This window comes from Neolamprologus multifasciatus, chromosome 13, assembly GCF_963576455.1.
Source record: "Neolamprologus multifasciatus chromosome 13, fNeoMul1.2, whole genome shotgun sequence".
Lineage (NCBI taxonomy): Eukaryota > Metazoa > Chordata > Actinopteri > Cichliformes > Cichlidae > Neolamprologus > Neolamprologus multifasciatus.
Genome location: NC_140451.1, coordinates 20,306,541 through 20,328,090, shown reverse-complemented (window position 1 = coordinate 20,328,090; position 21,550 = coordinate 20,306,541). Strand labels below are relative to the sequence as shown.

Genomic DNA, 21,550 nt, shown 5'->3' with positions numbered 1-21,550 from the left:
CTCAGGCATCCTTGTGGCTGCCTGGGGTCCTGAGCTACGACGCGATAGGTCAGGATTTGGTTGCAGTAAGTCTCCTTCAGCTCGCCCTCCAACCGGTGACGCCTTCCTCGGTTTTGCGTTGTGAGGAATATTTGTAATAAAAACCACTTTCCTACGCCGCTAGCATCATCTTCCACTGGTAAGAGACTCCTTAATTTAGGCTTACAATGTTATTCTTCTTCACAGCACGGATTAATCAGTTGTGAAGCGCTTGACACACACCGGCACTCTGTAGGCTAGCAAAGTTAGCTGCTAGCTTTAGCTGCGCCTGACACATGTCGCGTGGAATACTCGCCAGTTTTGCTGTTATGCGCTTAATGCTGCTAAAATGTAAGACGCGTGGCTTAAAACACTTCAGGAAAACATTCACAACTTTAACATTAGCTATGCTTTGGTTATTCACTACGTAGAATGGTTGGTTATCCATGCTACTAGAGGACTCCTTGTGCGAACGATCATTTTGATTAACACAACTCCCTAATAGGAACAGGCATGTACCTCGCCACGCCTAGCTGTGACTGTCAGTTAATGCGGAGGAGTAGTTTAATTAGAGCCAGGCCCGAGCGAAGTTCCCAAGTGCCTCAAAATGGCTCCTAACTTCGTAACCTTGCCTGTCGCCTGTCACTCAGTTAAGTCTACCTGACGCAATTATGTTAACCGGAAAGTGAAACTAACGTAGTGATTGTGAAAGAGATTTGACAATGCTGAATACTGATACCTGCCTCTTATCACCCAGACAGGCTGCTTTCACCATAGAGTTGTAGACTGTATTCTGACGAGTACAGTAGTACAAGTTTGACTTTGCTGCAGTGTACATTGCTCATCAGGTCATCAGCGGGATGGTGAAATGGTTATAACTCCTCAATAATGCAAGGCTTAGTTTTCATTACAGATGTCAAAACTTTAGAAAGAGTAGATGATTATGCCGAAGATGTCCTCCAGACTCTTGACAGTATTTCACACTTCGATGGGATAAAATGTGAAAGCAACATCTACCTATTATATTCATGTACAGTTTCCATTCACATCATAAACAGACACAAGTACAGCTACCCACTGTGACCACTTGTGAAAAAGCAAGCAGAAAGGAGCGTCTTTTATTAAAAAATAAGATAATTTTACCACAGTATGTTAATTCTGTCCACAGATACAATGGCTGTGCCTCCTTCGTATGCTGACCTGGGCAAGTCTGCCAAGGACATCTTCAACAAAGGCTATGGTATGATTTGATTTGATTTTTTTTAAGGTTTGGCCAATGTGTTAAAATTGTAGGAGAGCTTTAAAATAATTTGAGAAAAAAAAATCAATGTGTCTTTCCTTAAGGATTTGGCCAGGTGAAGCTTGATGTCAAGACAAAGTCAGCCAGCGGAGTGGTAAGATTTCTTTCGTCATTTTATTTGTGAGGCACAAACTGCAATAAGAGCGCAGCCTTATGGTAATTTGATGCCAAAGCAATTTGTCCTTATGCTTGTTGTTGGCATTTTTTTTAAAAATTGCCTCTTACAGGAATTCAAAACATCTGGTTCCTCCAACACTGATACCAGCAAAGTCGTGGGAAGTCTGGAAACTAAATACAAGCGGTCAGAATATGGCCTGACCTTCACTGAGAAGTGGAATACTGACAACACCTTGGGAACAGAAATCACTGTTGAAGATCAGGTTAGGAATGTATTCATTTGCTGTTATTTAACAACATGTCACAGAAAAGCATATATATATATATATATATACACACTAAAGATGACCACACAGCATTCATTAGTGATTTGTTATTGTTTATTACAGATTGCCAAAGGACTGAAGTTGACTTTTGACACAACCTTCTCACCAAACACCGGGTAAGTTGAATAAAATGACATTTTCTGTGAATTCTTATTGAAATCTTAATGAATGAATCTTGTTATGACCATCGTTTCTTTAGACTAGTAATTATAGGAGCCAGATCTTTGCTCCATGTCCTTCTGAGAGTTGTTGTTGCTGGCCATGTGACCTTAATCAGAGTATGGAGGTAGTCTTTTTAAAAAGCCATTACAGAGACTGGCTCTCAGTCATTCCTATTGAGTTATTTTTACTTTACTTTTTACTTATATGTGCTTTAACAGTTAGTTGAACTTCATTAGAAGAAATATGTTGGACTTTACTATGCTGCTCATATGGTGAGGCAACAACAAGTAAGCTTTCTTTCTGGAGTATATAAATCACATGAGGAAAGGGCACATGGCCCAGAGGAAGCGTGTCATCTTTCATAGTAAGGGTGGAGTTACGTGGCTACATGGAGACAGCATGTTTACAGCTACGGTGTCATGCTAAAACTAAACACCACTGCTGAGACCAGTGGGTTTTTATTATTATGCTATGAGAAATGTAACCTCTCAACTGGACTTGATTTAAAAGTTTTTATTTTAGTTTTACAAAACTGACTTTATTCTCATCAACAGCAAGAAGAGCGGCAAAGTTAAGGCTGCCTACAAGCGTGAGTACGTCAACTTGGGCTGTGATGTTGACTTTGACTTTGCTGGCCCCACCATCCACGGAGCTGCTGTCATTGGATACGAGGGATGGCTCGCTGGTTACCAGATGAGCTTTGACACCGCCAAATCAAAAATGGCCCGCAACAACTTTGCCATTGGCTACAAGACGGGAGACTTCCAACTGCATACCAATGTGTAAGGAGAGATCATGTTTTACACATTTGGATTTTAATTTTAAAATGTTTTCCCCAAATTTATAATAAATAATTTCAAAATAGTTCCAAAACCGCTGACTAACTCTGAGAAATTGGAAGCATATGAGTTATAGTCAATTGACACTTTCTTAAGAAATCCCATATTTGGATTCTTGTTGCCTAAAATCTGTGTTATGATCTTTGAAGCAATGACGGTGCTGAGTTTGGTGGCTCCATCTACCAGAAGGTGAGCGACAATCTGGAGACTGCAGTCAACCTGGCATGGACTGCTGGCAGCAACAGCACACGCTTTGGTATTGCAGCCAAATACCAGCTGGACAAAGATGCCTCCATCAGTGTAAGTAGTTGAGCACAGGGTTTCAGAATAACGTGGAAAAGGAAAAGTGATTGTCTTACACTGACTCTTAAATACTTCTTTTTTTTCTCCCCACCCTTTAGGCTAAAGTGAACAACAATAGCCTTGTTGGTGTTGGGTACACCCAAACCCTTAGACCAGGTGAGTTGCTTTTCTACAGGTTCATCAACTGCTGAAAAGTTAATTAACATCTATTCTTACTACACGTATTACTCTTGTATCCTTTAATCTAACGCTGTTCCACACAGAAGTTTAGACTTGTTGATCTATATATAAATAAATGAACTGACCTAGGGCTGTTTGATATAACGATATATATCGGATGACGATATAAAAACGTCTATCGTTTCATTTTACGCTATCGTTTGTTTTGTGGTGTCGCAAAATAAACAGTTTATGGCAATATTTTTTCATCGTTTTGATGGTCACTGTATATTAATTTCTTAAAGTTCTCTCTTTCTTTTATATTTAATATAACCACACTACGGACGGACAAGCGCCTGTTTTTATGCGTTGTGGTTAGCAACAACGATGGTAACACCATTGCGTGTCCGCTTGTTTATGTTCCAAATAAACCTTTCACAATAAAGCTCAAGATCCTGTTGAGACTTTCAAAATAAACTGAATCACGTGAAAGAGCAGATTATTTACGGATGAGAAGTAAAAAAGAGCCGCCAGGTGCTAAAAAATAAACCTTAGAGTCAAACGTTAGAACGGGCTTTTCCCCGCAGCACGCCGTGTAATAAATACTCACAAAGAAAACGGCGGCCGTTACAACTTATGTCTAAAAATGTATCGTTTCATGCATCTGTTAAAACACTCGACTCCAGCTACATGACGCGCAGCTGGAAACACTTCCCACAAGACGAGCTGCCCGAGATTCACAGAATTTACAGAAAATGTTACATTTGTGTGATTTATATCGTTATCAGGACGATAGAATTCTTATATCGGGATATGAGATTTTGGTCATATCGCACAGCCCTAAACTGACCTTTAACAAAGACATTTATAGAAACACTTAAGTTTTTCTCACAAGTATCAGAATGTGATTTAAGCAAGGAATGTTGTATCGGTTAATGTGAGTTCATCTTGTGTGCAGGTGTGAAACTCACTCTTTCTGGTCTGGTCGACGGAAAGAACATCAACGCAGGAGGCCACAAGCTGGGTCTTGGCTTGGAACTGGAAGCCTAAGCTTTCCTCATACTGGAAGGACTAGGGAATATCAGAAGAACCTGGCCTTAAATGTCATGTCCAACTCAACCAGCAAGGGGATATCTTGGAGAGAATGGTTCAAAGGCTACTGCAACAAACTCTTGAGTACCACTTCAAGTTGGTGCTTCTGTCAGTGGTACATTTTATCTTTTGTTGCTTTTTACTTTGTAGTTGCATCTGTTCAAGAGACAGTTCTTGGCATAATATTTATAAATCATGTCATTGTTCCTGTCCAGCACTGCCATAATAATCCGATAAATACAATCCATTTGTCATCAATTCTGTGTGGCTTTATTGTGATAATCCAAGACACTCCTCTTTATTTTTCTTAATGTGTAAACATCAATACATTGATCTGTGGGGAGCATTGTCATACTTGCTCTGAATTCACACTCGTGACCATCTGATATTCCTTTGTCATCCAGTTATTTGCAACCTTGTTAAGTACACTAGTTCACTACTTTTTTTTTTTTTTCTGCTAGTATTTAAATGTGGTCGAAACCTACCTGTCGATGCACACAAGGACAAAATAAATCCCTGTGATGTTTTGTTTTGCTTTGTCCATCGCAGTTTTTCATGTCCTGTTAAAGCTGCACATGTTACCTTCCCTAAAACTTGATAGTTTGGGGGGTTGCTTAAAGTTGGAACTGCAAGTTTGAAAGACACCTGTGTACAAGGCCAACCAAACGGGAACAAGCTTTTGTTTCTGTACTAACAGATCTGGGAGACGCATCATTGATGTTCTTAGTAATGCCAAACTGTCAATCTCTAGAACAAAAGTTCTCACTTGACGTTGCACATGTACACCCTCAAAAGTACTTCCCTACTCAGAGCAAAGAGCCCACTGGAAGGTCCTTCTGTGTGTGTATTAATTTTCAATAAAGTCTTTGAACTCCACAAATGTACTCTAGTATTCGATGGTAGATTACCACTAACCATACCATATTTATTAACTGGTTAATATTAAACTTTGAAAGAGGATCAGGCTCTCTTAACTCAGTTAATTTTGCTTGCTTATCTGACGTGTGAATACCTCTTAAATGAGGCAAAATATTTTAAGAAACTTAAACTGTTAAGCCTCTGTCGAATTAAAGTTGTTCTGACAGAGCAGGAAAAAATAGTTCAAATATATTGCAAGAAAGGTAATTTAGTAATTCTGTAATCAGACTGTCAGTGTTTTTGCAGCACAAACAGCAGTCTCAACTTCCTTGAGTTTTCTGTGTGCTTTGAACACCAAAATTAAAGCACTTTATGCCATTCACCCTTCAGCCATCTAAGGTTGTCAGATTTAATGAGGACCATCAACTGCTTCAAGTCTTGCGAAGGTGATTGAAGTTGGAGCTAGCATGCCACTTGAGTTTTTTTTTTTTTTTGTGTGTGTGTGTGTGTATGTGTGTTGCTTAGTTATTCAGAGTCTTTTAAGTGATATTTTGGGAAGGATGATAGATGATTTTACTGTCAAACCCACATTCATCTGATATATTTAGTAGACGAAAACAGGGGGGGAAAGCTCTGGAAATATCAAGTCCAGTAGAGAATGATATGGTATAAAATATCAAAAACAGATGTTGAGCACAGAGTGGTAAGACACCGTTGAACCTAAAAGCCACACTAAGCAATAAATTAATTGAGAGAATCAATCCTCATGGAAGCCTACAACTCCTTTCCTTTCCAAAAAAGTTGGAATTTTGTGTAAAATGCAAAAAATAAATACAAACTTATTTTTAATAATTTAAAAAGATAGGTTTTAAAATGAAAATACAGCTGATTTCATGTGATATGTCCCCTAATTGTACTAGCAGGTTTAATTCTTTAGGTATAGGCTTAAAAGGAATGTCACATTTATGCATTCAAAAATCAAAGTAAGTGAAGTAGCTTTATTAAAAGCGTTTAATATGTTTAGAGCATCACAGTAGCAATCGGTGTAAACAGTATGTATGTTACGAGCTAGCTGTTTCATAAATATAACGGCTCCATTCACAGTAAGAATCAGAGGATCTTTTAATCTCCCATTTATTTGTCAGCACATACCAAAGCAGATAATGATGGACAAAAAAAATTTAAAGGCAGCTTTCATTTTACATTCATACATGTTTTGTCGTGATTCAAAGGGATTTTTTGATACATCACAAGCTGATTTAAGGTTCAGAGGCAAGACTCCAGCAAACGTTAGAGAAATTGTGTTCTCTGTGTTGGAAAAGAAGTTGCAGCCTTGAGATTTGTTCTCTTTGCTTGACTCTGCTTCATGCTTGCATTTAATAAGCCATTCTCTTTTTGTTTGCCTGATATTTGCCTGTTTAAACTGCTGTCTCATTAAATTCTTCACATCTTCCATAACCCTGTTTTGGTTTTATTGCCCTTGTGTTTCTCTGACTTTACACTGTCCACCTTCCAAGTATTACCTTAAGGATCATTTACAATCAGAGTCATCAGACCCCTTTGGTTGCTGTGCTTGGTTTCTGTCTGCTGCCCCCTGATGAAACTCATTGATTTCTGCAGTTAAGGTTGTTTTTTCCTTTGGCACTGCAGATTGAACTGTTTGAATTCTATCCCCAGCATTTGCTTGTAGACTTTCCACTTTAGGAAGACTTTTTACATTAGATGTAAGAGATGATTCTTTCTCTTGGTCTTTATTGCTATCATTACTTGTATCTTGAATGCTTTTTGCTACTTTGTGCTCAGCTGCAGCATCAGATTTGCTGCTTTCCTTTGGCTCAGTATCAGCATGTTCCTTTCTCTCATTCACAAGTGCTGTATGTGAATTTGATTGAGCAGTCAAACCTGTGGCCTTCTCATCTGTTTCAGAATTAAGATTAACCTTATCCTGAACCTGAATAGCGTTGCCTAGCTCTTGAGTTTTTTCTGATTGTTCAGACTCATGAACAGAGATTTCGCCAACAGACTTATTTGTAAGAGCTGAGGTCAAACTTATTTCCTCACCATGTCCTTGATCACATGCCTCAGATTTGTTCTCAGTATTAACTTGGAGTTTATCATAAAGTTTAACAGAAAGCTCTGCCTGAGCCTTTTCCACTGTAACTGTTGTCATCTCCACCTTTTCTGTGCTTTCAGCTTTTTCTTGATGCTCAAGCTCTTCGACAACAAAGCTTTCACCCAATAAATCTTCCCTTTGTGCAACTTTATCTATGCTGTTCTCTTCTTCATTCTCAGCCACTTCAGTCTCCTGTGACCCTTCTTTATTTTTATAACCCTTTTCACCACCTTCATCCTGATCAGGACTCTCTTTACCCCCACCATCACTTCCATTCTCTTCATTTACCACTGATACTTGATTTTGCTGACTGTCATATATCTGGTCACCTTCTCTCTCTCGAGTATCTTTACTATCATTCTCTTTCTTACCGCTCCCTCTCTCACTTTTGGAACATCCCTGCTCATTATTTCCCTCTTCTGAGCCTGTATCCTCAAATTCTGACATCTCAATTTCCCTGGTGGTCTCTGTTATGATTTCCTCTACAAACTTGTAGTGGGGCTCTGCTCGCCTGCGTGGGCCTCCCGGTCGGTTATGGCAAGGGAGCGTGTAAATAGGGGACTGATGGTAGATATAGGGCAAAGAGATGTGTGTGTCTGACTCTGTGGACAGCCGAGCCTCCTCGCCACAGAGAAGTTTCCTGCAGGACAAGAAAGACAAATCTTATGTTAAGTGTTGGTTGTCTTTTAAATGTCATCAAACACCTGACATTTCACCTAAAGTTTACCTAAGGCTGACCTCATACATGACATAGTCACTGTAATGTAATATTCTCCATCTAGAGCCTTAAAAAACTGTTCTCATTACATTACCAACTGACTGTTGCAGTAACATCATTTCCACAGCACTGCACAGTCATTGATTTCCCGGGACAATGAAGTTAGCTTCAGTCTAGATAAATGCAGGGCTCTTAGTGCATGATTAAAGCACTATGAGCTGCTTTAATCTAAGAGTCTGAAAAGTGGGATCTATGTGGAAGTCTATGGAATACATAAATAATCTCTTTCCCATAGAAGACAAAAGTTAGCCACCGTGATAATAATACCTGTAAGACAGTATCTCCACATCCAAAGCCATCTTCACATTCAACAGATCCTGATACTCCCGCAGATAACCAGACATGTCGAATTTGCAACTAATGAGCTCATTTTCAAGTTCTTTGATTGTGTTCTAGGGCAGAAAAGATAACATTTGTTAAGTGAGCGTATAAACAATGCGCACGGCTTAACTATAACATGAAAACCACTTTACCTGATAGTGAATAATTTCCTCCATGTGGCGATCCTCGACGTCATGAAGTTGCTTCTCCAACGCTTCTCTGGTACCTTTAGCGCAATCCAACTCGATGTTTTTGGCCTGCAAGCTCTTCCTGTACTGCTGAATCTCTTGCTGGCTCGCTTTTAAAGCCTTTCTCTTGGTGTCAACTGCCTCCGTTAGTCTTGCAATCTGAGATCGGAAAGTTTCTCCTATCTGCTGAATGTCGGACGCGCTGTGGCCTTCCAGCTGTGCCCTGATGTCTCGGAGTGCCGCAGTGACGCCAGGGTGTCCAAATTCGTGGTCTTTCACAGTTACTTGCGCTCCCTGGATTTGGTCCAATATCTCTGCCACCTGGGCCTCATGGTTGTTCTTCAGGAAGTGGATTTCATCTACGAGGGACTGCGCTTTCTTGTCCAGGTGTAGTTTAGCTTGATACGCGTCGCTGACGTCCTTCTTCAGGACCATGATTTTACTCTCAGTATCGGATCTGCTACGAACCTCTTGTTCGCATTGCCGTCTCAAGGTGGAAAGCTCTTCCTCTAAATTCTGATGCTCAATATCAATCTGATGCTTCTGATGTGCAATTTCCTGAACCAGCTGTCTCATCTTCCTGACTTCTTCTCCATACTCCTCCTCTAAACAAGATGCGGGCTTTGCTTTGCCTTGTATCTCTTCGATTTCTCTCTCCAGCTCGTGGTTCTTGTGTTCCAGCTGGTGCACCTTCTCTATGAATCCCGCCAGCCGATCATTCAAGCCCTGCATCACTTCTTTGTCATTAAACTTTGCATGTACATTTACCGGGTTGGTCCAGTTCGTCCCCCTGATGGCGACACCGCTATCCGGTCGCAAATGTCTAGCTTTTTGTTGTGAATCGAGCTCTTTTGCGATTCTGTGTGCGTTGCAGAGTCTGTTATCCATCCTGTGAATTGTGTCGGCGCTGTAAAGATGCAGTAAAGAGAGGCTCCACGAGGGTTTTTATAACCGTCGCCATATGCTAGGTATGCAGAATGGGGCTGTCCACGGTGCTGAGAGGGTGTAGCATCAGCTAATAGCTGATCAGCGCTTACACCACATTTTAAGCATGTGACGCCGGTAATATGACCATTCAACATCATCAACATCATCATCATCAACAACAACATTATAACAATCTGTACAGCGTCGTTGTATGTACCTATTCTCCTATTTTCATAAAGTAATTGGACAGATTGGCGTAATTAATTAGTATGAATTTTAGGAATATTTTTAATATTTCCAGCAATTAACTACATGTACATTTCCCCCTACCCTCCACCCTCAAATTCTATTTTATCTTTTGAGATGCTTTACAAGCAGCTGCCTTCTGCTGCCTTCAGCTGCTGATTGTTTGTCTTCAAAGGTGATAGACATGCTCGTTTGCACTGAGGTCAGGTAACTAATTCAGCCATTCGACAACATTTCATTTCTTTGCCAGGTAACACCCTTGGATTGCTTTCTCAGTATGTTTTGGGTCATTAGCCATCTGTACTGTGAAGCACTATCCCATTTGGTTTTCATCATTTGACTGAATCTCAGGAGAAAGTGAAGTCTTGCATGCTTCAGAATTCATCCTGTGACTTCTCTCAGCAGTTATGAATAAAGGCCAGTGATGCAGGTCAAGGTTCAAAGTTCTTTATTGTCATCCATCATGGAGAAATAAGACAGGATGAGATGGAGTTACTGAGGTCTCAGTGCTCATAATGATTAGAATAAGTAACGACCTTAAAATATAATAAAACTAATGTCAAGCTAAAAAAATATATAAATGTAATTAAAGAATAATACTAACATAAATAAAACACTTTTAAATGAATAAATGACCTATTTATTCCTTTAAAAGTTTATTAAGTCCATTAAAAATACAGAATGCAAATTGTGTGTATTCAGAGGCGTGGCGGTTGGGTACAGTTCAGCAGTGTCACAGCATCTGGGAACAAAAGCTGTTCTTCACCCTGGTGGTCCTCGACTTGATGCTGCGCAGCCTCCGGCCTGAGGGGATTGGGAAACAGTGCAAGGTGGGTGGATTCTCTCATGATGCAGGTTGCTCTGTCCTTGTACCTGCTGGGTAAATGTGTGAGAGGGGAAGTAAGCTACATCTGATGGTCCTCTGTGCATCTTTAACCACCCGCTGCAGTGCCTGCTTCTCTGCCAAAGTGCAGCTGCAGTTCCACACAGAGATGCAGGCAGTCAGTTTGCTCTCCACAACACACCTGTAGCAGGAACTGAGGGTGTTGGAGTTCAGCCCCACTGCCTAGGGCTTCCTCAAGAAATACAGCAATCGATGATGTTGTGTTCACGCCAGGTATGGGTGTTGTTGAGGTGTATTCCCAGGTATTTGAAGCTGGAAACTCCATAATGGATGTAGAGATAGTTTAATATCTGTCGAATTTAGCAATCATCCCTTAGTTTAGTTGATGTTTAAAATTAGGTTGTTCTCTTTACACCACAGCCCAAGTCTGTCTACCTACCTTCTGCCTGTGGTGATGACGAGCACCAACACTGCTGTGTCACCTGTGAACTTCACTATGAGGTTATTGCCATAGTAAGCTCTGCGGTCATGTTCAGTTGTTGGTAGTGATACCCGACTAAGCCCCAGATGATGAGGTTTTATTTATGAGCCATTTTTTTTCCTTCTCCCTCTTCTGCATTGCTTCGGTAAATGTTGATCTCAGTTTCATATGTCAACTGAATCTTGTTACCTCTGACCTTTTGCTCACCAGTCTATGCATCCTTTAGAAGAACACACCAAAGTGTTGTTTTGGCCACTTAAATGTTCTGATTGCTGATTGAACTCTGATTGAGCTCTGTTCCCTTTTTTCTGCTTCACTTTCACCAGCTGCATATCAGACTGCAATGAGACATCATTCCATGAAAATGGAATCAATTCCAGACCCTTTCTCACCTATTTCCCTATTTCTGCACTTCAATCACATAATGATTGCTGCTTTTGAAATCCAATGTGGTGCTATACAGAGGCAAAATTGCAATACTTGATACCAGTGCACTCTACTCTGTATAGTCAAATTTAAAAAAAAACAAAAAACTTATGTAACTAAAAGCACAAAACAATTATCAATGACGTAGTTTTTGTCTTTCCACTGGAAATGAATGTTGAAATGTCAGCACCATAACGTGGACATTTTATCTTATAAAACACATGGAGACAGTAAAGACTGAAAAAAAATATACCACTTAATTTGATGTTAAATACACCAACAAAAGACTCAATATAAAGAATTTATGTGCTTTTATTTGATATCAAAACTGATGCACTGAAAAAATATGTCTGACCTATAACTAGAGATGCTAGCGTTTAATAGCAATAGTCAGGCCATCCCCCACAGTGAGCATGCTCAGTTCAATCCTCTGGTCCTTGTGTAGCTTCTTATTGAGCGCATCTAGACCTTGTGAGGTCAAGTCACTGGGAGCAGGATTCACAACCTTTCCATTCCACAGCACCTTCAAATACAACAACAACAGAGCTGTAAAAACATGCTGCCCACCTCCCCATTGTCAATACTGCAGCATGACTTCCCTAACAGAGTTTTAATGTGCTTCTGTGAAGTGGACTTACATTGTCAATTGCAATAATGCCCCCTTTTCGTATCAGCTCTAGAGACTTTTCATAGTATCTGTCATAGTTAAATTTATCAGCATCGATGAACACAAAGTCAAATGTCCCAGCTTCTCCAGCTGCTATCAGTTCATCTGGTGAAACAGAGATATAAATATATGTATTTATGGTTTAATTGCTTGTTTTTAAAGAAAGAAACAGACACAGATTTATGAAAGTGTTTACCCAGTGTCTTCATAGCGATTTGATGCTGAACATCTATCTTATTTTCGACTCCCGCCTATGGAAAACGTTAAATAGCAGTAATTGAGAAAATCTGCAGGGATTTTTAAAGTGAGTGTTTGCAAAAGCTAAAAAAGGAATTGATTTTCCTGCTCAGCCGTGCCTTCTAATGTGACACACTTTCCTGAACAGACACCTTTTTACTGTCCAGACCGCGGTGTTTAGTGAAGATACTGACAGTCTGAATGTACAGCATGCTGTCTTCTGCACATTTTAGCTCTGACAGAAGCAACAATCAGTCTTACTTAACTTGCAAAATGCCAAATTGTGGTGTTGTGCAAGTGTCTTGCACTGTTCTTACCTCTTTAAAAAAGGGTTTGGCAATGTCTATGTAGGTGCTTTCTATTTCACAGGCAATCACACGTCCACTTTCTGGCATGGCCAAAGCCATATTCAGTGCATTGTACCCAGTGTACATCCCTGCATAATAATTTGAAGGAGAATCACTTTAGACTTAGATCTTCAGCATAACATGGATAACAGATAATATACTATCGAGGATCTGAATCTACAAACAGTTCAATATCTGTCAAATGTAACTTTGCTGCCTTTTAAAAAGACTGAATTTGTAACATTTGATTTCCCCTGGTTAAAATTCCCAGTCACTAATTTAAATTTACAAAGTCTGAAATCCCCCCCAAACAAATCACTATATTCAAGATGATCAAACTAAGTTAATCTTTATTTAGTCAAAAGATGTGATTTAGTTGTGCGACTAAGCTGGTTGAAAAAAATCTGATAGCAAAGTTCAAGACAAAAAATCATTTTCAGACAAAAAAAAATCAAGCAAGCATTACATTATAATAAGTTGGAAGAATACTTAGAATGTTTTTATTATTAAATTAATAATATTAATAATATTATTATTATGGGATCAGCACTTTTATACTAATTAGTACATTCAGCATTGGTATAATGATGAAGTCGTTTAATTCCACAGTAGTTTTTGTTGCCTTTTAAAATGGCCTTTCTTTTTCTTTTTGGTCTCACTCACCGATTTCAATAGCTTTAGTGGCATTAATCAGCCTAATGAGATTTGCCATCAGTTGGGCTTGATCACTGGCAACCATCATTTTACTCCACTGGTCTTCAAGGGTTCTCTGAATTGAAAATATAAAGCAATTTAATATCCAGGTGAATAACCAGAAGAAGAAAAAACATAAAGTTTCAATACTTGACATTTATCATCAGTTTTTGGAACTTGACTAGAAGGATGAAAGTCAGTTCTTCCTAAAGCTTCATTTGCTGTTTAAAAAAAAAAAAAAAAGTTAACAGCAGAGTGTGCTTTCGAGCACGACTGTCCAAAGACACCAGATGTCAATCCAGCCGAACAACTGTGACATAACTGAAAAATATCCGATGGCTATAGCACATGTTTCAGTTCATTCTCAACAAGCCATTCAGTAGATCTTCATACATCAATTTGAGCATTATCATTGGGGAAGAGAGCATACCATAAGGGCTGAAATGTTTCATAACTAGATAAAGGTGGTAACTTCAGACAGCTTCATGTTGGCTTTGTCTCTGAGATAGTATACCCAGACTCCATCACCACACATATAATGGTTTAGCTTTTCCTTTAATTTGTTACCCGTCTGTATATAATGTCTGACTAACATAATAGACAACACGCTCATTGTGTTGTTAAACTGCATGAAACTAAGGTTGCATGCAGTTTGGTAAGGCTTTGTTGCAGTATGCTGCCCTCTAGTGATCAAAGCGATTACTGCTTCAATCCTGTGTTAATTATCTTCTTTGTCTTCCTCCATTTGTATTGCCCTTGTTTAAAAATATGTATCAATAGATCATAAAAAAGTTGACTCAAACAGAAACTACACTAAAGCAGGAAATACATTTTATTCTAAGCAGGTACTTTTAAAAAATATTCTGTGCTAGCTGTTGTTGAATCAGATGGCAGTGAGACCTAAAGTTTGGATGCCCCAACTTCAAAGACACTATCATCTTTAGTTTTTTAGCCTGGAGCATAAAATGACCACCCGCCCTACACCTGACCTAAATAACCTGCTGGTGGCCTCAGCGTGTAAATTAATGCTGGCAAAGCACGACTGCGCATGTTAAGTGAAAGGTGTTCAAGAGAATCCTGATCAATCCATTTGCCATATCCATTTATTTATCCTTCGAGGGTGACACTGGGTGAGAGGCCGGGCCAAACCAGGACAGGTCGTAAAGAGTCACCACCACCTGATCTACTTTTTATGCTTTTAAACTCTGGAAGAAACAAAATTGCATTAACTGCAATTTAAAAACAACACGGTGAAGGTAACAAGAGAGGTTTTGGTTGGTTTCATCTTACTGAAAAAAGTCACGTATTTCTTGCTAAGATAAGTGGCAAATGTATCAGTAGAAACATCATGAAATTAGTGATGAAGTTATCATCCAGTCTTTATGCTCATCTGGTTACCTTACCAGTCTGAGTTTGGTGAGGACCGGGTGCTCCCTCAGTGAGTTGTTAGCTACATACTGAAGCACAGGGTCAACATTCTCTATACCATGGATTTTCCCAGTAAAGGCAGATTTTCCCACACCTGACCAACAAAATATGAAACAGATGGAGATAACAGAGATATCCAAGAAACTGCAACCACACATCCTTACTTAAGTCATCGCATACCTGTTAGTATGAGAGCGAGTCCAACACAGAAAAGCACTTTAATCTCTGCAGCCATTATCTTACTGCTGTGGGCTCTCGTAAAGAAACACAGAGCAGCTTCTTTGTTTGAATCTACCAGTTCTCACTGTGTCAGGCCTTTTTGTGTCCGCCTGTATTTGTTTTGGTTAACCTTTAACAGGGTTTCGCTCAACGTATTGATTTGTAATGATATTGCAAAAGATAGCACAAAGTTGATGCATTTAGGAAAGCACACGATGTAATGAAACTCAGAAAACAAAGCCTAAGATGGACAACTATCTTTTAAATATATTTTTTAATAACTTGCATTTATTTATTTATTTTATTTAGTTATTTAACAAATCTTTCTTAATGACTTTGAGATTTACCCGTGGTTGACAGCGAGTCCCCTAAAAATAGTACAGAAAGACTGTTGTATTTATATTTTCCATCTATTAATCTGCACTTTATTACTGTGTAATAGAGATGGCACGATACCACTTTTTTATGTCCGATACCGATACCGATATCATAAATTTGGATATCTGCCGATACCGATATGAATCCGATATAGTGTGTTTTTTAATCAATAAAACTGTTTTTTTTAATATCTTGCTGCATTTTGTATAAGTTTATACTCAAGTTTAAATAAATAACAACACTAAAGCTATTCTGTTATACCTGTATGTAAAAAATACACTGCGCCCAAAATATTTCATAGTTCAGCAATACCAATCTAATAAACTTAAACCTGCTCCATCCTTCCTATTCTGGTATTTTAAAGAGTACTTAGCAGAAATATTAAGCAACCTAGCTAATAGGGTTGCAAACTCCCAGCAAAAAAAATAGGGAACCACCCACATCCCCCACCTCATGATGCTTAATCGATGTAAATTCAAATTTAATCAAATCAAATTTAATTTGATGCAGGGAGGAAAATGCACAGAAATAAATTCTTTTTCAAGAATAATTAAATAGATTCAACATCTTTCTTCAACAGAACTGCACAGATGGTATCTTCCCAAAGGAAAAAGTACTATAGCTTACTAGGGTATATTAGACTTAACAGTTACTATATACAGTAATGGACTTCTATACATTTTACATCAGATTAAAACTTTGGGTGTAAGAGTCAGATAATTATTTATTAAAAGCTAGACATTTTAAATGAGAATAAGAAAGAAAAGTATGTCTTTGTGCCCCCTTTTCCCTGTTCATGCCCTATCGGCCCCCCTGGCTACACTTTGCTAGATCCGCCCCTGCACAGTTACGTCAGCTGCGTAGAAAAAGATCCTGGTGTAGAAAGTAATATTAAATAAATTCTAACAACAGCTCATCAAGCTTAATAGTGCTGCTGTTGTTCAGCCGCTGGTTTCCTCTTTCTGGTGCAAAGTGGGCCAAAAACTAAGAAGAGAGACGGACTCGCGACAGAAAAGCCGATCAGCTGATTATTGATCAGTTTCACGTTTGAAGTAGCAGCAAGAAGAGGCAGTCGCTCCATATATCGGTTGTTAAGCTTAACGTGGGAATGCTTTACAAACATTCAGAGATGAACTTACACACTTGCTTTACTTCTCTCTGGGAAAACTTCCTCGGAGATGAAATGCTGGTTTGCTAGCAGCCGCTCTATCACGTGACCACACGGCTCCAACGTGCTGCGGTTATGAGCCGAGTTACGCCGTGTAGCAAGTTTTGTGAGGTGCTTTTTTGATATTTAATGGATCGGATTACATTTTTTATTTCTCGCCGATATCCGATCCAGTAATTTGGGTCAGTATCGGACCGATACCGATACGTAATATCGGATCGGTCCATCTCTACTGTGTAATAAACAATGCGAACAACTATTAGAAACTTGAATCTTTATTCCCCATTATCCCTCTGTGTTAATTTATGTGCTAAAACAATTGAATACAAACAACTAGCGGCCACCGTAACAGGAAGAGTAACATCCTATGTTTTGCCACTTTAACCAAACGGCTTCATTCCCAAGCAAGATGCAGATTTGCAAAGCTGTAATATATGTAAGCGTATCAAAATCACGACTTTCATTTTCGTATAGCCATCAAAAATCAGCCTTTTCATTTATTTCTGACAGCTATCTCTAAGATTTCATATCCGTTTATTGGGAAGATATGTGATCTGACACTTAATAATCCTTCATTGAGATTCAAGCGCATTTTCTTATTGTTTTCTAGCCTGCAATGCTGCCCCCTAGTGGTAGGCTGACTAAAGAGGCTTTCTTTTTTGTTTTTCTTTGTAGTGTACTGAATGCATGTACTAGTACTGCCCTGCTTAATCCGACAGGCATTTGGGTATGTTGAGCACCACAACAGAGACATTAACAAAAATAATGAGAAAGTTAAGACCAAATGTTAAAGTTATTGTGATGTGGAAAAAAAATGTGGTTCCTCTGAAACTTGATCTATATTCTAACCTTGTTGAAAGGTGTGCATGAGCTGAACCTTATCGAACCACAGAAATTCCACTTTTACTGTCCTGTTAAATTTAAGTCCTGATATTTTTATATATTGGAAGATATCATGGAGGAAGTGCAGTTTAAAGGGTGGCTGAGCAAGTCAGCAATTATGGCTACAGTATTTCAGCTGAGGTCATTCAGACCATCTGCAGTGTTTATTCAAGGGCAGTTGTCCAACAAAACCAAGCCAGTATGTGCAACCCAGGGGCAAGAAGTCAAAAAGTGGTGAAATAAATAAAGAATGAAGATAGGGCAAAAACCTATTTATGTAACTTTGGACAGCAGAATCAACACTTTTATCGTTTTAAAAATGACTCATAAGTGAAGTACATTCAGGAGTTTAGCAGCTTTACTGTCACGAGCTCACTTGTTCTGATGTTACCAGTGGGTTATTTTTAAATTTGTTAATGTTGGCATATTTTAGATAGATATTATAATTGATATTAATTGACATTAGCTGTCTTTGTATGTCTCCTCAGCATGTACTGTGTACACATCACTACTAATTTAGTTACACAGCTACATAGAGAGTGATCATTATAGGTTAAAAAAAAAAAACACCAGTAACAGTGACAAAGCCCAGGGGAGGATACCCTAGTTATATAAAAAAAAAAAAAAAAAATCAATGGTGAAATTGGAACCTAAGCAAAGTCATCAAACCCATGTTCAGTCAAGGCTGAGCTCACATATAGCACTGAGGAAATAACCAACACAGGGCCACACGCTCAGTATGATATTGTCAAATTACAATCAGAAGCACCGAAGACTTATTTAGGCAACAGTAACAGTAATGACAGAGTTGCATGTCCATATTTCCTCTGGGACATTTGATAAAAGGTTGGCACTGACAGTAGTCAACAATTTTGTGGTGGATACAAGCAAGTTGTAGAGTCATCTGGGTCACTTTCATGCCTTCACTTTCCTGATCTCTCCTGTCCAAATACTCCAATTTTAGGATGATGACAGATACCTGGCATCCCTGGCAGAGATTTCAATGAACCAATCTTGACAAGTGACTTCATACCTTTGCTATGCTGCTGGGAAGTTTTACATTCCGGAACAGTACCTATACACAATGATGACTCTCCAGAAGTCCAAAAGGAACAAATTTTAACCTTGTCACAAAAAATCCAAACGATACATGGCGTGGTCTTCTGCTGCTGTAGGCCATCTGCCTCAAGCTTTAACATGCTGTGCATCAAGAGATGCTCTTCTGTGTACTTTGGGTGTAATGAGTGGTTATTTGAGTTGCTGTTGCCTTCCTATCAATAGAATAGGCCTAAAACTATTCTGATAAAGCTTGTAGTTAAAGCTGAATGCGAACCATCTCTTTCATAAGCTTCTACAGGGAGAGGTGCCCGGGAGACCTCCAGTGATGAGCTGATGGCCCTTTGATCTACTCTTCTCTCTTTAATTCCCAGTACATTTGCTGTATACGTCAATATTGCATGCCATTAACTTTTTCTCTTCTTACTCATGCAGTTTGTGCTTTTTCTTATGTTCTCTTGTTCTGTGTGCAGGTATCTCTGGATTTGAAACTGCATGTTTTCTTCTTTGGTTGCAGGCCTCGCCAACCTGTCCAGTGTTTATTGTTTACTTGCTGTTTGCTGCTCCACCTTTTGTTCTCCACTCATTCTTTGAATTGAACCGCTGAATGCACAGTAACTCAGAAAGCACAAGAATGGTGAATTCTCCTTACAGTGTTATCCATGCTGGAGAGAGATGACTTCACAAACAGTATGGGAAGCAGAACTGACTGCAGAGAAATATCATTCATTTTGTCATTTGGGACTATTACATTAAGACGGACTTGAAAAAAGAAAAACTGAACCTACAAGCTTTGCAGGGAGTTTATTCTTTTTAATGTTTTGCATCTTCTTTGAGCTTATCTGTAAAGCAGGTAAAGTTTAACGAGCAGTGTTTCATAGAGCAAGTGCGACGGAGCGTGTTCAGAAAACACGCTTTCAGATCGTCTCGTCTTACAACTTCAAAACAGGAACAGGGAAGACAGTAGCCAGGAATGTTCAAAAAGGAATTTTGGGGATGTGAGTGGGATGCAAGGTCTCTCCAAGGACACAGAGCTTCCTCTGTCTATTCCCTAATTAAGAATGCACAGATACAAACAAAAACATGCCGCAGACAAGAACGCATCACTTAAATGAGCCATGACACAAACTGTCTCTGAAAAATGTTTGAGTTGTGATGGGGAAAGGAAGAGGATGTCTCAGAGTGTGCGCACAGCTCTGCTAAAGTCCTCTTGGTGAAAATGAGATGCCGTGTTTTTCCACCATCCTCTCCCGCTCCCTCTCTCCCGCTGCTTCAGGCCTCTGCTTATGTGACGCTAATTGTTTCTGCTACTTGTGCCAAGTACCTACTCTTCCTCAGCACATTCTACAGACAGGTCCTGGTCCCTTAGCTGCTTTTTGTGTCTGTTTAAGGAATGAAAAAATGTGTGCTGCCATCTGCAGCGTGCACACCACTGTTCCTCCTCCCGGCCGTGACTGTCATGGTGCCACAATGGTACACATTCACATACTCTCTCAGAGGTAGGAAAAAAATATGTGGTAAAGAAGCAAGAAAACAAAACTGACACGTACAACCGCTAATATGAAACAAAATAATTCAAGAGGTTCCTGTTTTGATGCATTTAGCGTTCGGGAAGGAAGACGCCGTGTGCCGCGTGAAAAGCCTTTTAAATTTTGCAGACCATGCAGAGAAGATATAGTAGATTTACAAACCGTCCCATATATGTGCTACTCACTACTATAGATTTTAACAGAAGCCTGCACAAAAATCTATGCCAATTTTAGGACTGTGACCCCATATGAGTTCACTCTAACTAGATAATGGAGTTAGAGTACTTTAAAGTTCAGTACTTTAAAACAGCCAGCAAGTGGCAATGTTGTTTAGCTTATCCACATTTGTGTCTGTGCACAAGCTAAAAACAAGCTTACCACACAAAGAGGCAGGCCTTCAGTCCTCTGTATGGGAAGGATATCACTTTCCTCTTGTTGAATTGACCTGTGACACCATCAGAGAGTGCAAGGACGCCACATATTGACACTCTTGTAAAGCCGCATGGGTGTTATGTCATTCGTGTGTTTATCTCAGGAAGACTGCTTCACTGATGCACTCAAGCAGCCGGAGTCAGTTTGGCACCATCTCAGCAGTCAGATAAGTGCGCATGAATATTAAGTGATGCTAATCACAATGGAGAGACCAACGTCTAGACGACTGACAGACATTTCTCAGCATTCAACCGGCGTGCTCAGATTTGTCCCGTGTTTGACAGCAGCATCGCCCAACATGACAAGTCTGTTTAAAGCTTCCAGAAGAGGCTCACACACGTGCCCGTGCACCAGCACGCACGATTAGAGACGCATTGACACTGATTTTACTCAAACTGGGCCAATGTGTGTGCAAGACCTTAGGTAGTGTTTCTCGGCACACGTGCACACAAAGAGCGTCAGTTTATATAGGCCACTCAAGGGGATTGCAGAATGTAGATGAGGATGTTGGAAAATATTCTCAAGATCTGCTTTTTCTGTCATGGAAATCTTTATTTGTCGTTTCTGTATTAAAATACAGTGTATTTTACAGCGAGAATGTTGAGGATAAGCCTTCCAGTTCATTATCATCCTCTCTTTGTGCATTCGAGCTATACAGAACAAAACAGTGGATCTGCTTCTGTGGAAAAAAAAGGGGGGGGGGGGGGAACAGAAATGAATAGCAGGTGTGGTTGTTTGACTTTCAAATCATCTAGGCATCTATTCTATTAACCTGCCGTGTAAATAAATGCAGAATTCAATTTCCATGGAGTCACGCAATAAGTTGACAGTCCTCAAGAAGATCAAACAGGCTGCTTGGGGGCACGTGAGCCACAGTGAAGAAAATCTTGGGTATACGAAAGGTGTTGACACCTTGAGCAAGCCACAAAAAGAGACAAATGTCATATTCTTGGTAACAATTACCGGATGAACTTCTGGTTTTCAGCCAGCAGGTATTCTAGCTATCCTGTATACAG

General features: G+C 39.5%; 3 protein-coding genes across 3 annotated transcripts; 1 reads left to right on the top strand and 2 right to left on the bottom strand.

The window, feature by feature from the left end:
- The first annotated feature begins 33 nt into the window (after positions 1-33).
- Positions 34-5,196, top strand: vdac2 (voltage-dependent anion channel 2). Its single transcript, XM_085182225.1, has 9 exons — positions 34-178; positions 1,187-1,258; positions 1,363-1,412; positions 1,546-1,698; positions 1,825-1,877; positions 2,478-2,705; positions 2,912-3,062; positions 3,164-3,221; positions 4,183-5,196. Exons 2-9 carry the CDS (start codon positions 1,192-1,194, stop codon positions 4,272-4,274), a joined length of 852 nt encoding a protein of 283 aa, XP_085038351.1. The 5' UTR covers positions 34-178; positions 1,187-1,191; the 3' UTR covers positions 4,275-5,196.
- Positions 5,197-5,673: 477 nt separating this feature from the next.
- On the bottom strand, positions 5,674-9,820 carry LOC146505475 (uncharacterized). The gene is made up of 3 exons (XM_085182219.1): positions 8,539-9,820; positions 8,333-8,457; positions 5,674-7,927 (listed from the first exon to the last, which is right to left on the bottom strand). Exons 1-3 carry the CDS (start codon positions 9,460-9,462, stop codon positions 6,706-6,708), a joined length of 2,271 nt encoding a protein of 756 aa, XP_085038345.1. The 5' UTR covers positions 9,463-9,820; the 3' UTR covers positions 5,674-6,705.
- Positions 9,821-11,792: 1,972 nt separating this feature from the next.
- Positions 11,793-15,180, bottom strand: LOC146505474 (catechol O-methyltransferase domain-containing protein 1-like). The gene is made up of 7 exons (XM_085182227.1): positions 15,051-15,180; positions 14,846-14,964; positions 13,413-13,518; positions 12,720-12,838; positions 12,362-12,416; positions 12,137-12,270; positions 11,793-12,021 (listed from the first exon to the last, which is right to left on the bottom strand). The coding sequence occupies exons 1-7, from the start codon at positions 15,103-15,105 to the stop codon at positions 11,869-11,871; spliced, it is 741 nt and encodes a 246-aa protein (XP_085038353.1). The 5' UTR covers positions 15,106-15,180; the 3' UTR covers positions 11,793-11,868.
- Between the last annotated feature and the right edge of the window lie 6,370 nt (positions 15,181-21,550).

Bases quoted from the DNA above. Each gene is read 5' to 3' on its own strand.
- LOC146505475 (XM_085182219.1), bottom strand. From the start codon at position 9,462: ATGGATAACAGACTCTGCAACGCACACAGAATCGCAAAAGAGCTCGAT. The intron at 8,458-8,538 runs GTAAAGTGGTTT...TTTCTGCCCTAG, and splicing joins AGGAAATTATTCACTATCAG to AACACAATCAAAGAACTTGA. The intron at 7,928-8,332 runs GTATTATTATCA...CTTGTCCTGCAG, and splicing joins GTGGAGATACTGTCTTACAG to GAAACTTCTCTGTGGCGAGG.
- LOC146505474 (XM_085182227.1), bottom strand. From the start codon at position 15,105: ATGGCTGCAGAGATTAAAGTGCTTTTCTGTGTTGGACTCGCTCTCATA. The intron at 12,417-12,719 runs GTAAGAACAGTG...CGTTTTCCATAG, and splicing joins CCAAACCCTTTTTTAAAGAG to GCGGGAGTCGAAAATAAGAT. The intron at 12,271-12,361 runs GTAAACACTTTC...CTGTTTCACCAG, and splicing joins AATCGCTATGAAGACACTGG to ATGAACTGATAGCAGCTGGA.
- vdac2 (XM_085182225.1), top strand. From the start codon at position 1,192: ATGGCTGTGCCTCCTTCGTATGCTGACCTGGGCAAGTCTGCCAAGGAC. The intron at 1,259-1,362 runs GTATGATTTGAT...TCTTTCCTTAAG, and splicing joins CATCTTCAACAAAGGCTATG to GATTTGGCCAGGTGAAGCTT. The intron at 3,063-3,163 runs GTAAGTAGTTGA...CCCACCCTTTAG, and splicing joins ACAAAGATGCCTCCATCAGT to GCTAAAGTGAACAACAATAG.